Source organism: Bombus pyrosoma, linkage group LG16 (genome assembly GCF_014825855.1).
Source record: "Bombus pyrosoma isolate SC7728 linkage group LG16, ASM1482585v1, whole genome shotgun sequence".
Lineage (NCBI taxonomy): Eukaryota > Metazoa > Arthropoda > Insecta > Hymenoptera > Apidae > Bombus > Bombus pyrosoma.
The window spans coordinates 5,997,825-6,015,116 of NC_057785.1; the positions used below are offsets into that span (position 1 = coordinate 5,997,825).

The 17,292-nt window shown below is 36.5% G+C and overlaps 1 protein-coding gene across 1 annotated transcript in view; it reads left to right on the forward strand.

The window, feature by feature from the left end:
• LOC122576551 (probable G-protein coupled receptor 158) overlaps positions 1 to 17,292 on the forward strand; it is a 160,631-nt gene that overhangs the window by 119,789 nt on the left and 23,550 nt on the right. The window contains exons 6-7 of the mRNA XM_043747012.1: positions 8,790 to 8,858; positions 10,374 to 10,483. Coding sequence (XP_043602947.1) covers positions 8,790 to 8,858; positions 10,374 to 10,483 — 179 coding nt within the window. The remainder of the gene's footprint in view (positions 1 to 8,789; positions 8,859 to 10,373; positions 10,484 to 17,292) is intronic.

A 17,292-nucleotide genomic window follows, 5' to 3' on the forward strand; every position in this document is an offset into this window, starting at 1 on the left:
CAGATCTCAACAATTTTCGTATCTGGAAATCGACAATTTTTAGAAATCGAGCAGCGTAAATTCGCATTTTCCGAAATTCATGGACCATTAGGAAATGAAGCAAGAGGAAATATCAGGAAATGCAGTCGACAATGATGTTTTCAGAGATATCACTGGAAACAATCCATGGCAAATAGCAGCAGAAATAACATCTCGAATGGAAGTAAGCCATTCCATAGCTGTTCCTCTTGCCTCATACAGCAGAGCTAAAGAGAATGAACTAATATATCATGCCATTTATTATTGCCATTTCATTACGTTACACAAATAAATAGAACACTGGATAACTATCGCATTATGAAACAGGCCGTTCTTCAGCTGAATTATATTTGTATCTGCATATGATGGAAAAACATTTATTTTTGAAAGGCGACAAAATTAATAAATTTGAAAATATTAATGACACAGTTCTTTCAATGTAGATAATCAACCTACGCTTTGTTCTTTATTAATAATATCAATAATATTAAAAATAGTATAGTGCCAATTGTATGGTACAGTACTGCTATCACAATATTTTAGGTTGGCGACTAAGTGATTGCGGATTTTGCCACTACCATTCAATGACAAAACCCGCAATCACTTAGTTGCCAAGCCCAACCTAACCTCAAACTGTCGCTTGACGGACGAGGCAGAAAGGCATCGAACTGATAATTGTAATATTGGGTTGGCAACTAAGTGATTGCGGGTTTTATCATTGGATGGTAATGGCAAAATCCGCAATCACTTAGTTGCCAACCTAAAATATTGTGATAGCAATACTGTACCATACAATTGACACTATTTTTAATATTATTGATACTATTAATAAAGAACAAAGCGTAGGTTGATTATCTACTTCGAAAGAACAATGTCATTAATATTACTTCTTCATATTAAATTTCAATTCATTAATATTTCTTCGTACTGAAAATTATTAGCGAAATGTGTGATACGACGACGAAGACTTGATGTTAGCGAGGTAGAGACTTACATATCTGGGCAGGAGAACGCGCTTCCACCAATAACAAAATTTCAGATCTGGAAATTTGTTCGTAACTTGTCATTGGATGGTAATGGCAAAATCCGCAATCACTTAATTGCCAACCCAATATTACAATTATCAGTTCGATGCCTTTCTGCCTCGTCAAGCGACAGTTTGAGGTTAGGTTGGACTTGGCAACTAAGTGATTGCGGATTTTGCCATTACCATCCAATGACAAAACCCGCAATCACTTAGTTGCCAACCCAATATTACAATTCTCAGTTTGATGCCTTTCTGTGTCGTCCAGTGACAGTTTCGAACTGTTTCGCTATATTTTGTGGAATCAAAGTTGCCATTTAAAGTTACGAACAAATTTCCAGATCTGAAATTTTGTTATTGGTGGAAGCTCGTTCTCCTGCCCCGATACGTAAGTCTCTACCTCGCTAACAGCAAGTCTTTGTCGTCGTATCACACATTTCGCTAATAATTTTCAATATGAAGAAATATTAATGAATTGAGATTTAATATGAAGAAATAAAATTGAATGATTTTATAAATCGCGAATATCCCTCGTTTATTTCGAAAATGTTCTTCGAACAGTTCGATCAACTTATCGATAAACGTTGGATGTCTCTCATTGGCGACGAAGTAAAAAAGGAGGAAAAGGAATCTCGTTCGCTAAGGAGCATGGAGTAACTGCGTTTATTGGAAGGATATAGCAGCATCATGGAGGTTCTCCTTTGTAACAAACCTCCGGGGAAATAAGAGCGGAGGGCTGTTAATACAGACTGAACTGCGCTGCTTGCTTTCTGAGAGCTGGATTTTCTATTTCATTAGCGATAACGCGTATCGTTTCCGTCCTACAGCCATTTTAATTTTTATCCTCCCTGTTTACTGTCCTGCGGTGCACGAGGTGTTGCTACAATCAACTTCGCTTCGCCGTTTTTTTAATTTTTCTTCTCGTCCGCCTGTTCCATCAATCCGTAGCTCAGGCAGATTTATCAGGCGCGAAATATCAGAGAAAAATATTTATAATGTGCAATTCTAGACACGAAAAAAAAAGAATGTTCTGGTGCGTACAAATTTATCGTTCGATTTTATTAAAAAATGTTATTAAAAGATTTTACAAATGTGTGGAATGTTGTAAATATGATAATTCTGTGATATACAAACAATAATATATAATGATATACGAATATATTGCTTGTATTCTAAATAGTCATCGCAGAAGTTCATTTTTTATTGTGCTATATACAGGAAAATTGGAAACACACTGTGTAAATGCTGTGGAAATACATTTCAATTTATTGAAATTTCATTCTACAATTTCCACCTTTTTCCATTCGTGAAGACACAGAACGTGCAATAAACACTGCGCAAATATTTGCTTGGGAAATTTTATTGACACCCTGTATATTCTCCAGATGTTCCCTCAAGTTACTACTTGCTTCATTCGTTGTAAAACATTTTTTTAACTCGCAAAAGATTTCACAATATTTGTATGAACAATTTGACTGAAACATATTTTTGAAAAAGCACGAAAGTTTCACATTGACGACACGACGTCTTCTCCAGAAATTTGCAAAGAAATTGTAGAAGGATTGTAGTCCTTTACATATTTTTAGAATATTTTCACATACGTTCCAAATTTTCCTCTAAATACCATAATAGAAAGACAGAATTAACTTATGACTTTATTTAATACAATATATTATAAATATACAGGATATATGATACCTATAAATTACTTTAAAAATATAAAATAAATATCAGTGCTTTAATCAAATTGCACAAGGTGTCCAAACGCTGGGATAAAAGAAAGAAGTAGAAACGTTCCTCTGGCTACATAGAAATAAATAAACGCTGAAAGGTTGGCAATAAAATATTCAATAAAAATAATCGCGGTCAGAAATATCCAGGACGACCCTTTTAAGGGTCGCGACCCTTTCCAGCCAACTTTCTTCCAGCTTCAACGAACGAAGGTTTCTGTCATCGTTCCAGGGATCAGTAAAAGCCTTTCCATCGCGTGTATCATCTCCCATGGGACCTCTACTCAGATTACAATCATGATTCTTCGAAATAAAACCCAAAGAAACTTGCACGAATGTACTTTCATTATTTCTGCCAGTGGACCACGTACACGCTTTCTTCGAATGACAAATTCGCTATAATAATGAAAAATTGCGGTGCTTGTTTCTTAGCGAGCGTATTTTTCCGATGGAACGGACATTGGCGAGTGACTGTACGCGTGAAATAAAGATAACTCGGCAGGACGTCGGAACACAAAACGCGTAAAAGCTGCGACCATCTTCCATTTACCGATATTCGATTTCCGCGCCTCTATAGTAGTCAGCGATCTTCAATCGTAGCGACTTTATAGTCAGCAATGTTTTACTTTTGTTGCTTTGTAATCGCCAGATTTTTGCTGCGACGTTACAGTCATCAATTTCCAATTGTTGCAGCTTCGTAATCACCAATTTTCAATCTTCACGCACTTACAGTCAGCAATTTTTAATTGCTACATCTTTATAGTTATTAATCCTGCATCTCTGTAGCTTTGTAGTCGACAGTTTTTAATTGATGGGATTTCACAGTTATAGTCATACAATTATATAGATCATATAGTTAATTTCAAATTGCTACAGCTTTACAGCTTCCAGTTTTCATTTTCCACGTTTCTTATAGTCGCTGACTGTTAATTTCTGGAGTCTTACAATCACCAATTTTTCACCATGATAGCTTTAGGATCATCAATATCCGCGCATCTACAGTCTCTAATCCTACTGCAATCTTATAGTCTCCGATCTTCAACTTCTGTAACTTTGTAGTTGTCAGCGTTTCATTGCTGCGACTTTATAGTCACCAATTTTCGATCGTCACGACCTCGTAATCATCGGTGTTGGATTGGCGAACGAAATTTCGAATCCAGTAATGAAATTCTAATAATGAAATCATCATAAGCATCTAATATCATTGATCAAAACGTAACAGTCACAAAATTTCGACCGGTTGAGTCTTTATAGTCACCATCTGCTGTCGGAAAACACGTTCGCCATTCGTCTGAAAACAGTCTATCCCGCAGCCATAATCGTAAACCTGGGAGATTCGAGTGAACATTGTCGCGATATTTTCCCATTTTAAGCACGAGCAGCGTGTTCAACGCTGGATTAAATTACATTTTTTATGTGGTTCCCGCGGGACGATTCCGCACTGATTGTAAAAGCGTCCCGATGGTTTATACTTTTCTCTGCTTTACCGCAGTCATCAGCGCGTTACTGCAAAACTAACGTTGCATTTCTCAAGTTATAAATTTGCATAAAAAATTTTTTTTAAAAATCACCAATGAAACAATACTTTCACGATTCTCAACGAACAATCGTTTATGGAATACTTTACATACAATGTAGAAAATGTTCATAGAAAATTGTATGAACTCTAGCTGTATAGAATTTAGAATATTCGTATATTTGTAATACGTAAAATACACGACGTTCACATATAACATTTATAATGCATAAATTATACGTAAATTATACGTAAAATACACGATGTGTATGTCTGTAATATGTCTATATATAAGTGTGTCGTGTTGGACACTGGCGTGGAGGCAAAAGGGGTGCTGCTACCCCATAAGATACGATCGTTAGGGGAAATAGGTTAAATAAAGAGTGGAAACGGCAGAAGCGCATTTAAACGACATATAATGAGAAAATGGGTTTCGAGCGGGACGCGAACAGGGCGGAAACGCATTTAATCAGCGAGATAGTGGCAACGTAGAGGGTAAAAGGAGTTACTTTAATGAAATTTAAGATCGCAAGACGTAGCGAAATATTTTTGTGAAAAGTCACCGAGGATGGTGAAATGAGAAAAAGGAGCCGTCGAAAAAGCCACTCGAAGGAAATGTTCAAAGGGAAGGAAAGTGCTTGCCCCGGGAGAAAGAAGGGGGAGAAAGCATCGTGCAGCGTGTCAAGAGAAGAATACCATAAAAGACGCCACACTAAAGGGAAACTAATGCATTTAAACGAGACATTTTGTGGATAAGATGCTTCCAAGGAATTATTTAACCCAGTGTTATTCTCTACATTCGTTGGCTACAGGAATTTATCGGTGTACCTTTGCATTTATTGCATGTAAAAATAATTGAAATAATTATCACATTTAATCAGATACATCAGATAGAATATAAAACGAAGAGAGAATGCTGTTGTACGTTCAGAATTAAACATTTAGGAGATTCATTTGCACTCACATTTTTCAATTCACTGTTCTAATTAACAATTATTCTGTCGTTTATGATTTCCATATTTATCAATTCACAATCTCATCAATTCACATTTGCGAATAACACACGCACGCCATTCATTCAGCAAAAATCAGAACAAATTTTCTAAATGAGCATTTAACTTAATTCTGTTATATAAGTAATTTTTAATATTGTACAAAGCATTTGTAATATTGTGCAAATAAAGAAGGAAGAGCTTACGGCTTATGGGTTGAGCTTCACAGTAATTGTTTGAACTATAGTTGTAAGGGAAATATTGGACAAGTGACTGATACGCCTGGGATATTTCACGGCTGCTCTACTCGCAACGTCTGACTACTGACAGACCTATGCTACTGGAACCGACCGGACTTCACACGTGGACGCGAAGGCGCAACTAATTTTTTCCCTTGTCTCTGTCAGTTGATTTCATCTGTAGCAAAGCACGTTATCAAGGTTATCGAACAACGTATGATATTTCGAAACCAGGAGGCTATTTTCATAGTTTCTCAAATAGAAACTATTGGCTTGGCAACTAAGTGATTGCGGATTTTGTCATTAGGTGATATTGACAAAACCCGCAATCACTTAGTTGCCAACCCAATAGAAACGAAGGAAGAAGTCTGACTCGATGGAGGCCGATGCGTAGCCAGGCTGGCCAATATTATTCCATCCGAATTCCAAGCGAAACATTGCAGGGATGCTGTTCAAACGAATGCACGGCGAGCTGCAAATATTTTGCTCGATGGCAAATATTTAAACACGACTGTACATATTGTACATGTTCCTGCAATCGACGCGAATTATGGGACCACTCGTCGAGTTTCTCGTAACCATAACCAGATATAGCAGCTATCGTCGATCGATCCACCAACATTCTTATAATAATATTCCGGTGGATCGTTAAGAAAATTGTTTATAAATTATTTTCATAATTTGTACAATTTATTCTTATAATTTAGCAATTAGTATTTCTATATTATTAATGTAACAAATTGATATGTGTAAAGATGTAGAATATAAAAACCTGATAAGTCTATCTTCTTTTATTTAGTTTCAATTATTTTCGTCGATTCTTCGATTTCTCTGTCACTTGACTTGACAGAGATTGTGGAAATCGAAAGTGACAAATATTGCGCTGAATCGTTGAGGAATAATATTAGGTTGCTGTATATGAAGACTATAATATAAGAAAAATATGATATATATATATATTGTAGATATATTGAATCATGATCATTAGGAGGCAGTGTGATAGTATTGCTATTCTAATAAAATTTATTTATTTTTATTTAATTAATTTCCAATTAATACAACGAATGAACAATCTCCGAGTAAAATCTCTTTAATCGCATCCACAAAAAGATGAATTTGAATCTAACATTTATAATTTCCAATATTTTACAATTATTTTATTACCATTAAATATTTATATATTATTTATATATTAATATATATATATATATAAATAGAAGTTACAATATTTAATAATTAATAATTAACAGAAATTACAAACAGGTGAAACAAATATCTGCCTATTTAATTTCATTTCTATTGCAACTAAGTGATTGCGGGTTTTGTCAATGCCATCTAATGACAAAACCCGGAATCACTTAGTTGCCAACCATACAATAGTCTACGAAGATACAAAACTACGTAAAAATGCACAATGTACACGTAAACATTTTCCACAGAAACCACCCCAGTATTCATATAATTTGCTGTATCTGAAGATGTCGTACAGCGCTCCATCCCCCCCGTCCCCCGCCGGATGTTTGACTTGAGCGAAACTCATCGAATGGGAAAATCGAGAAAAGGATAAAATAGGAGAAGAAATAAAAAAAAACTGTTGGACAGAGTTAAAGTAAATGGGACGATATTAAGCTGAGAAGGAAGAGTCGCTTATCGACGCAACTCGAAGAGGTAAAGGGGTTGGAGCCACGAAATCTTGTCGGATTAAGAAACTAAAAGCATTCTGTGAAAGGCACCGGTTCCCATTGTGTCTGGCAAGTTCAGCACTGACTGCAGTTATTCCTCGTCCAATGCAATTCGCCAACTTCCGATTTCCTATTTTAACGGACTCAACCCCCCGCAGTTCCGATAATGTGTCTGTTTCTTGCGTAAACTATGTCACGGACGAAAAGGGTGAAGGGGGGTGGAAGGCAGCGAGTAGTTGATAGAAACTCTTGGACAATTAAAAATCCGTCGGCCCACCCCTTCTTCATCGAGCTTTGTCTCTAGTTGCCAGAGTAAATCGTTTCTTTGTCAGTGGTTCTCAAGTGGCTGTCGTCCAATTTGTTCAAATTGTTGAAATATTTTTTCTGCGCCATTTGTTGAACATTGACAAATATTTTCTACTCGCATGTTCTTGTATATCGATGGGTTTGCATGGAATTATTTTAATTCCTGTGTTAAGTATCATCGTGTGAATTGTATTTTTGCGTTTTAAATAATTTTATGGGGTTGGCAACTAAGTGATTGCGGGCTTTGTCATTAGGTGGTAGTGGCAAAGTCGGCAATCAGTTAGTTGCCAACCCAATATTATAATTATCAGTTTGATGACTTTCTGCCTCGTCAAGTGACAGTTTGAGGTTAGGTTGGGCTTGGCAACTAACTGATTACGGATTTTGCTATTACCACCTAATGACAAAGTCCGCAATCACTTAGTTGCCAATCCAATAGATGCTTAACTTATGTTGTTAATGATGAACGTTCGACGTTTAGGCGAACGAAACGCGTTGAATTAATTCTAACATAGCTTGATTCGTATTTTCCTTTATAAATTATTATGTATGCTTTGATTTTCATGTCAGATATTTTCTGTCTTGGGATAATTTCAATTTGTCTCGGATCGGATTCCCCTAAAATTTGAAGATGACAATCTTCTCTTCTGAAATAATTTTACGTTTTTTAATACAAAATATAACCTGAATTATTCTACTGACCTATGACCTATGATGTGGGTATTGAAAGTTAAAACCGTGCACAGCAACGCGAAACGGAAAATCTTCCAATTTCCGATAATGTTCAATAGTCTGCAATCGATGGAAAAAAGCGATATCATTGGAATTTTTACTGTTACCAATATTCTATTCTTCATTCGGCAATTCCTTGTTTGTTTTTTAATTGGCTGTGTATTTGACAAACGAATTCATTAACGACCTGCCATTTCAGTAGATTAACATTCTTTAACCAGTAACAAAACAATGTTTTTACTGTCAATAATTATTGATTAAACAAATTATCTACAAATAATTATAAATCGACAAAAGCGAGCTTTTATATTGTTAAATATTCCCTATAGATACAATTAATTACGTAAATAATAAAATATACCGCTTATTTCGTGTATTTTATATATTGCTACGCTCTCATCCTAAAGAAGATCAATAATTTTAATGGTGGATAATAAAACAGACAATTATAATGAATTTTAAAGATATAATAAATTATTATTTTAATGATATAGTCGTAAAAATGCTTGAAGCTGGTATTTTATTTTCTGGTGATTTTTTCTGGTTGCAGGTGGTAAGAGCTGCAAGCCCTGTTCTTCTACGCGTTATTGTACTAGGTGCATTTTTCATATACTGCACGGTAAGTAACATACTCTACCGACATTTTCACGAAATTTTATTTTAAACGTGGGTTGTAAAAATAATAGTTCTATTTTTTCTTCTTAAAAAAATACAGAAAAATTAATGTAAACACTTTGTGTGTGCTACATACTGAAACAAAAAGGAACTATATTAGACACGTACGAAAATATTCTCATGTAACATGCAGTTTTCAATATAAAATAAGAAAGAAAACCGGTATGATGACATTTTTTTCTTAAAAGAATGATCAGTGAAAAACCACGATAATGTCACTTCGTTCTAAAATACTAACCAGAAGAAAAGAGCTATAGTGCCATTTCTCCCTAAAAGTATATTCAATATAACCAAAGAAACCTTCAATTAAAACATTTATCTAATCTAATTAAACTTAACTTACAAATCAGAATTTAATCTGAATCTAATCTTATTCAAATATTACATAGACTCGACTAAAATCTGTCCCAAAACAGATCTGAAGCGGACCTAAACTACATCTAACCAAAATCAGTGAATCAAACCAAATTAAGTTCTATCCCGAAGCAAATTGAAACCTAACCTCAAAATATAAGATGAAGAGCTAAAATAGGCAACAAATACTGAAGCGCACGGCGGTTATAAAGAATAATAACAAAGTCAATTGATGCCTTTAATACGAATAAATCGCTAGTGGTGGACCGTATAATTTGAGAGCCGCTTAAACAGCCGAATGGCTGAATAGCGTGGGCTGTTCTTGTATAAAATGCAATTGATAAGTTTATTCGGAAGTCTTTATCCGGCAATCGAGCACACTTGTTTCTTGTTTGACCGTGAAACCGGCGATCTGTCGACACGAAAATGGCGGGGCAAGGGCGATACTAGCGCCGCTCAAACGAAAATTAACCTAATCGTAGCGTGACGCGGCACGCGAGTTCGCGTTCTTCCATGAAAAACATTCTTTCTCTATCAGCAATTATTCTCATGCGATGTAGCCGTAGAACAAGAAAGAAATTCTCCTGTCGAAAAGAAAGAATGTGAAGAATTGAGAGAACTTCTCGTTCGTTTAATTTCTCGAAACATTAGATTATAAGAATAATTGCATCGTAGGGATTTTATATCTTCTGTTTAACGGTGTTTGTTTCATAGGAATTTTCTTTCCCGCGTTTAGTAACTGTGGATTTTTATACATTTATGGAAGGTTCCTATAAATTATTGTAATTTTAATTATCGTTACATCCAAACTATTTTCAATTTTTGCCATTTTTATTCTTTTCACGGTTACTTTTATATTTGTCGTGATAAATATTGTGAAACCATAATGGCGCGCTGTAAAGGAAAAATCTAAGAAGTATGATTCTGTCAATACTATCTGCCTTTATTAAATTGAATATTTTCGGTTCTAAGTGATGCCCCTTATGATGCCAAGAAAAATTCAATTTATGAGAATTCATAAAAAAAACTCGAATTTCTCAGTGAATCTAACTTTTCTCTGCAGACGTTGAATTATGGTAAATGGAAATCAACTTCTTTGTTTCAGACGATAGTAATGTATCCTCGTCCGAACGTCATAACCTGTACAGTGCGTGTGTGGTTGAGGGAGATTGGGTTTTCTCTCACCTATGGAGCTCTCATGTTAAAGACTTGGCGGTGAGTACAAATAGCGTTGTTGGAAATGTTTAATTCCATGTGCCATACTAAGATCCGACGAACGATGTTTGCTCTGCAAATGGGAATCCACTTCACTCAAATTACAATTCCAATTTGCACACTGACACGCGTACGGAAAATTACGTGGTTGTACGTTTTAATTTCCTTACAGGATTCCTAAATAACCAACAGTTCTGACGAGTTTTGAATACTATATTTCATATTATGTAATTGTATAATTTTCCGAGGAATTAATAGAATAGTTAGGAAAAGTTTTAGTAGCACTTTAATGTTTGCTTTATATTTAAGGTGAATCTTATTGCAAATGGAAATCCACGAATTTTGATTTTAAGCTTCATATGAGCCAAAAATTAAATCGATTTAAACCTAATCTGAATAACATGATTATTTTAACTTATTGAAAATGACATTCCGTAAGTCAGAATAATTTTCCTCTACTTCAAACGATTTTCCATGAGTCAATCATGTTTCCTCGAAATAATTTCCCATGACTCGTCAAAGCAATTTGTACAGATTTCACACTCTTACTATTAAATTACATCGAAATAGTTTTCTTATCCATAACGAATTTTCCTCAACACCAAAATATTTTCCATACTTCAGAGTGATTTGTACTGATTTAGAATAACTTTCCTTTGAATACTAATAGCTCATATATTTAAATAGAAAAATTCGTCTCTATGCCAAGAAATTTTCCTCAACTTTAAACGATTTTAAATAAACCTAAATGATGTTCTATGGATCAAAATGGCTTTTTATGACTCACAATAATTTTCCATGACTTACCGATACTTGGGACACATCTTGAGCTATCAATATCTTCTTCCAAAAGTTACACCACCTCTCTCCAATCCCACCGAACTTCGCATAGGTCATTCACTTTTCCCACAACTAAAAGAAAACATCTTTTTCTTCAATCAGATTTCCCTTTTCCGTCACACGTCAGAAAAATTTCGTCTGTCGCAATTCTCCAACTTACAATGTTGAGCCAATTTTCCTCGATCTCGAAAGAATCTACTCGATGAAACAGTGGCACTTTTCGCACTTCATCCCCCAGTTGGAAAGAATCGAAAGAATCGTTTCCCACGGTTAGAAGTGCATCGTCCTGTCTCCATTCTCTTCCTTTTGTCCCCGACTTCTCGCGTTCGATAGATTTCCACTGATCAACCCTCTGACTCAGTTGCTCCGAAGGGTTGAAACGTGAAAAAAAGAAGGTCAGTAGTTCCTAGCGGTGGCTTCGTCGACCAACGAGTAATGTATCGTTCCTTTCGTTTTCTTCTCCTTTTTTGCGAAGATTTTTCTCACGAGATCGCTGGTTTCAAGAGCAGCTGCAGGATTTCCGTCGGGCACGGAGATTCCGGGACAAAGATTGCCTCTACTTTCATGCCCCAGCCCATTTCGCTTGCGAAGAAGAGAAATAAAAGTACGCTCTCGTGGCTCGCCTCTGGAATTCGTAAGCCATTCGGACTGCACCTCGTTTTCGACGAACAAAGCTCGGCCAAGTGAGCACGATTCTGTCCTTTTACTGTATTCTTCGCCAGTCGAGTGATAAAACACTCTTTCATCGTGGAACATTGATCTATTTTAAAGGGTTGAAGGATGGATGACGATTTCCGTGTACGGCACGTTCCGATTTCTTTCTTTCGATAATGGCAGAAGTTAGTGAGATGGAAAGCATCGAAACTTGAAAGAAGCTTGAAAAGGCGGAAAAAATAACCGTGGTTGAAGGGGAGTCTTATTTGAGTCTCGGGAAAATTTATTGAAGTCATGGAAATGTTACTTGAGTCATAGTAAAATGTATTCCAATCGTGGAAATGTTATTTGAGTCAGAGGAAAATTTATTGGAGCTATAGAAATCCTATTTGAGTCGCGGAAAAATGTATTGAAGTCATGGAAATGTTACTTGAGTCATAGTAAAATGTATTCCAATCGTGGAAATGTTATTTGAGTCAAAGGAAAATTTATTGGAGCTATAGGAATCCTATTTGAGTCGCGGAAAAATTTATTGGAGTCATGGAAATGTTGTTTGAGTCATAAGAAAATTTATCGATGACATGGAAATGTTACAAGAAAATTTATTCAAGCCTAATTGAAATTTAATCTGATTCATGGGGAAATTTATTTAAATAGTTTGAGTCATAGAAAATTCACTAAAGTCACATGATATTTTTTCAAATCATGTAAGAACTATCAATATTCACTAACGCCGTATTAATGTAATCTAAACTGCCATTTGAAGCAAAATTGACCCTTGAACCGGCAAGTTGCTGTAATATCCTGTGGACGATGTACTTTTCTTCGTTGTCGGAGCTAACACAATTAATTGAGGCCCTGAAACTTGCTGTTAAACTTGCTACACTGGGTCCACTGTTAAACTTTCTCTTTCTTCGTCTACTAGTACGCTCGCCATTACACCCAGTCCTTGTTTCCGGCATTCTAATGTTATTTAGCCGAAGTTGCCGCTTAATCGACACGACGTGCAACTTTGTCAGAAGCTGCAAGTTATAATTAACGGAAGTCGACTCAGCCAGCTAATGTACAGGCTTGACTTACACGAGAAATCGACACACATAATTAGAAATTCCGGCTGGAAACTGTAAATTACCTCTCTGATCACGTCTCTGTTTCCTTTTGTCTTGCTTAACCGATTGTTCCACGAAATTTGAGAAGTTTCATGATATCATCTATTAACTCCCACCCGCGTAGTATCATGTCATTTTGAGAACTCGATCGCTACATGAAACCGAGAGATGTATTTTTGTATATTGTTAGATTTCAAAGGGGAAATACGTGAAAATAATAAAATTTCGGTTTGCCAATTTTTCACATTGCGGCTTTTCAAAGGGGAAAAGGTTTGGGAATAGGAAATTCGGTTTTATAATTTCTATTATCTAATTTCCAAATTCGGACGTTTCAAAGAGAAAACATGTGGAAATCTGGTTTTCTAATTTTCCAAATTGTGACATTTCAAAGGGGAAAAGATATGTTCCATTGTTTTATGCGCATCTGAATGACTATAAACCAAATGTTACAGTCACAAAAATAGTAATTTTTATTTTTTTTGCAAATTAAAGTCAATTTTGTGCAAATACTCTGTGCTTTCACTGATCGAAAAATCAATAATCTGATATCCACAATTTTGAAGAATCTGTGTGTTATAATATTTCAAAACTTAAATATGTTATGTTTAATATTATAAAATTAAATTTAATATGCAAACTAATATAATAAATATTCTAACACTCAGGAATTAAAATATTAGCAGAAGCTAAATATATGGGAAAAATTATTCATTATCGAATTAATTATCGCCATAAGAATTTCCCATGATTTAAAACCCTAAATTCGAAGCTCTTCAAGCTTCTTCTCGCTTTTAAAGAATTTCGTGACGCGCATCAGGTAATAATTTTAAACGAAGCTTTCGAGATACGCGGTCTAAATTTCACCAAACTTGCCACCACTCCGATCAAACCCGGTAAAGCTGCCTGCTGATTAAAAATAATCCAATTCCGATGAAAACTCTGCGCTTGCGATCCCAAAGTTCTCGCCTGTCTCTCCCGTTTGAATCTTCAATATTTTACAAACTCGTAATTTACTTGCCACGGGACGAGCCGTTGTATTTTGTTTGTATCGGCGACGAAAAGTGGCAAACTCGCGCGGAATATTAACTTAACCGACGACACAGAACTAAAACAGAATAATTCATGGCCCTCTGCCTTCAGGCTGGATTAATCCTCAGCCCCTGGGTTCTTTGACGAAAGTTGAAAGTGAGGAAAGTTTGCCTGAATGTCGCCAGGAATATTATTTTCGTCCGACTGATAATCAAAGCTCCATTAATCATCGTCGATACTCCCTTAGGCATATTTTCCTTTGATACTCGAAAATTTGCGATAATTACACTGATTAAACCGACCCTCCAAAAGCAAATGTACAGAAGTACTGTATTGGCAACTAAGTGACTGCGGGTTTTGTCAATAGATGGCATTGACAAAACCCGCAGTCACTTAGTTGCCAACCCAATATGTGGACAGCTGCTTACTTTTGGCAAAAACAATATTTCGTTACTGAATTCTGAATTTCCAAGATTCATTAACAATATTTGAGAGCACTCTATCGTCTCTCAATTAATATTAATTAATTAATAAAAATTGACAACGTTACAAGGAACGGGATAAGAGCCATTGCTGTAAATGTTGAATATTTCAATTTATTTGAATTTTTTTCAAAACGTAGTCGATAAAAATTCTCAACCTTGCGAGACATTCTACCCACGCAAGAAATTCCTCAAAAGGAATTTTTTTACCTGACCTTGTAACACAGATTGAGAACCCTTGGTACAAATTTCTAAACCCAGTTCGACCATACCCACAATCAAACAAGGATTAAACGAGTCTTCGTCATCTTAATAATTAATATTAACAACAATGAACTAATATGATGAAATAAGTTCAGAATAATGTTAACAATACTGTAAAGCAAATTGATAATGTTCAAATGTAGAGTAGAAGAAGTTTTCATCGTCGACCAGGATTTAGCAGCTGCAATTTTCCACTTAGCCGCTTCAAGATTCACCTGTTACCTGTGTTTAGCACCAACGACACATTGATCTTGCCCAAGACCTGGCCGATTCCCTAGAGCAATGGCGAAACTTTTCCCTCAGACTGGGTAGCTTGCTATCAGAGGTTCTTATTCGCCTCGAGGATCGCTTCCAGTGGTCACGACAACTGGGTCAACCAAGGTGTACAAGTAATTAAACGGATTCCTTAGGCAAACGAAACGATCGTATAGCAGAATGTGGTGCATTGTAATCGTCGATTCTACGCTCCGTTTCCTCGACCAAGATCGTGTTTCACTGCGAATGGAAACTCGGACTGTTGAATCTTAGACCGAGCCAGTGGATGTACTTAATCTGCATCTTGTTAAATAGGTAGAGCTCTCGCGGGAAAACTCGACAGTTTGATCAAGGCGGAGACTGTTGTTTGAAGCAATCTGAGAACGTCGCCGGCTGTTTGTCAAAGGGATCGATGAGCGAGAGTTTTAAGGCTTTTAGGACTCAGATTGTCCCAGCTAACATTGATACATTTAGCACTGTTGTGGTCAGCACAGGCTTCTGTCATCAGAGATCGGTCAGGTTCAACTGACCGGTTGATATAACCTTGAACGAGATTAACGCTCAAGATAGAGGTAAATTAGGTATATCGAATATTGGTATGGTTTGGTAATTTATCTACACTTTTAGTATACACGAAGAGTTTGACGCTCTGATGAAGACTGTGGTAGGATGTTGCTGCTACTCTCACCAGAAGCTTCGTATCATCGTTATATACTGACTTCCCGGACCCTGGTTTTCCATGGTTTATTGTCTTCTCGTGGGCGCATATCCTTTGGTATCGCCAGCTGTTCACCTTTGCCCTGACTGATCGGGCACTTAAGCTGTTTTTTAGCCTCTTAATGAGGTCAGCATCGTAAGGTTTACAGCTTGGGCAGGTAGGCAATTCGGACTTTGTCGAAAAATGATGTGAATGATGCGTTGTCCAAGTCATAAACTGACAGCCATTCCAAATACAGTACAACTGACACAGTTTTCAGTTCAGCCCATCTCAAAGGATGATGCTAAACTGGCTCGTCTTGAACATTCTCACTGAACAGTGTTACACTTAGTATTGCTACGGTTAATTGAAGTTTGCTGTGGTTATACTGGTAATCATGGTAATTATGGTAATACCCTTTGATGCTTCCGACTCTAAACGGTATCCAAGTGGAGAAGGATTCCAACGTTTAGCTAACTGCAATGGACAGGGAAGCTTCTCCTTTTGGAGATGGTCTGACCTAAGAATGGAAATTGGCGAAAAAGAGACTTTCCTCGGGTTTTCGAAGATCCCCTTCAGTTGGGAGAATCTTGCAAATTCGCTGATCAAAACAAATGAAAATCCAGGAACAAATTAAATCCAGGATCGATTAAAATGTACGGAAACGAATCTGAGGTTCCATAAATGGGACTTTAAAATGTATCAAATCATCAGCCTGTTTCAAGACGTAAATTCTGTAGTACGATACTCTTGCTGATAGATGTATCGTCGAATGAACCTCTGAGACGATTATCAAAGGTCAAGCCCACTTAGGTGGATTCTCCTTCGTTCCGCCAGCGAAAACAGCTTTTTTCCAGACTTTCTTGTGTCGCTGCCTTTATCGACACAAGTGCACTCCTCGGAACAGATTTCATCCTTGAGGTCGCATCCTTTGAACACGCTCTATTGGCCAGGAAAACGGCCACGCTAGTAAATCTCGAGCATCCTTGCATCCTTCCGATAGCGATGTTCTACTTGCCCCACTATTTTAAGGGCCAGAGATTAAGGAGCATTTAAGAGACTTTCTATTCAGTTTCGGAAAAAATTGGAAGATCTTGAACATTTAGTACAAGTGTCCTTTTCGTGGAAGCGTTTAGGAAGTTATTTAATAGTCTGAGAGTCATCTAGGCGGTACCTGGGCGTAGGATAGAGAATCATAGTGGTCCACAGTAATTCTTGGTCCATTAGCACAGTGATTGAAGGAGTTCGAGCATTTTATAAACTAGGACAGAGATAGCAAGGATTCTCTCAGTAATTTAGCTACTAATCTAGAAACGAAATAGATGATCACTAATCAATAAGAATTCTAGGTCCACTTGAAGAATAATAATCAAAAGAATAAAAAGAAAATACACCACTGTAAGTCTCCCATGTTTTTATAATTCTGACCACCATGGTAGGCAGCTCCAGCGTTAACCCAAAATATCAGGAGGATGTCAT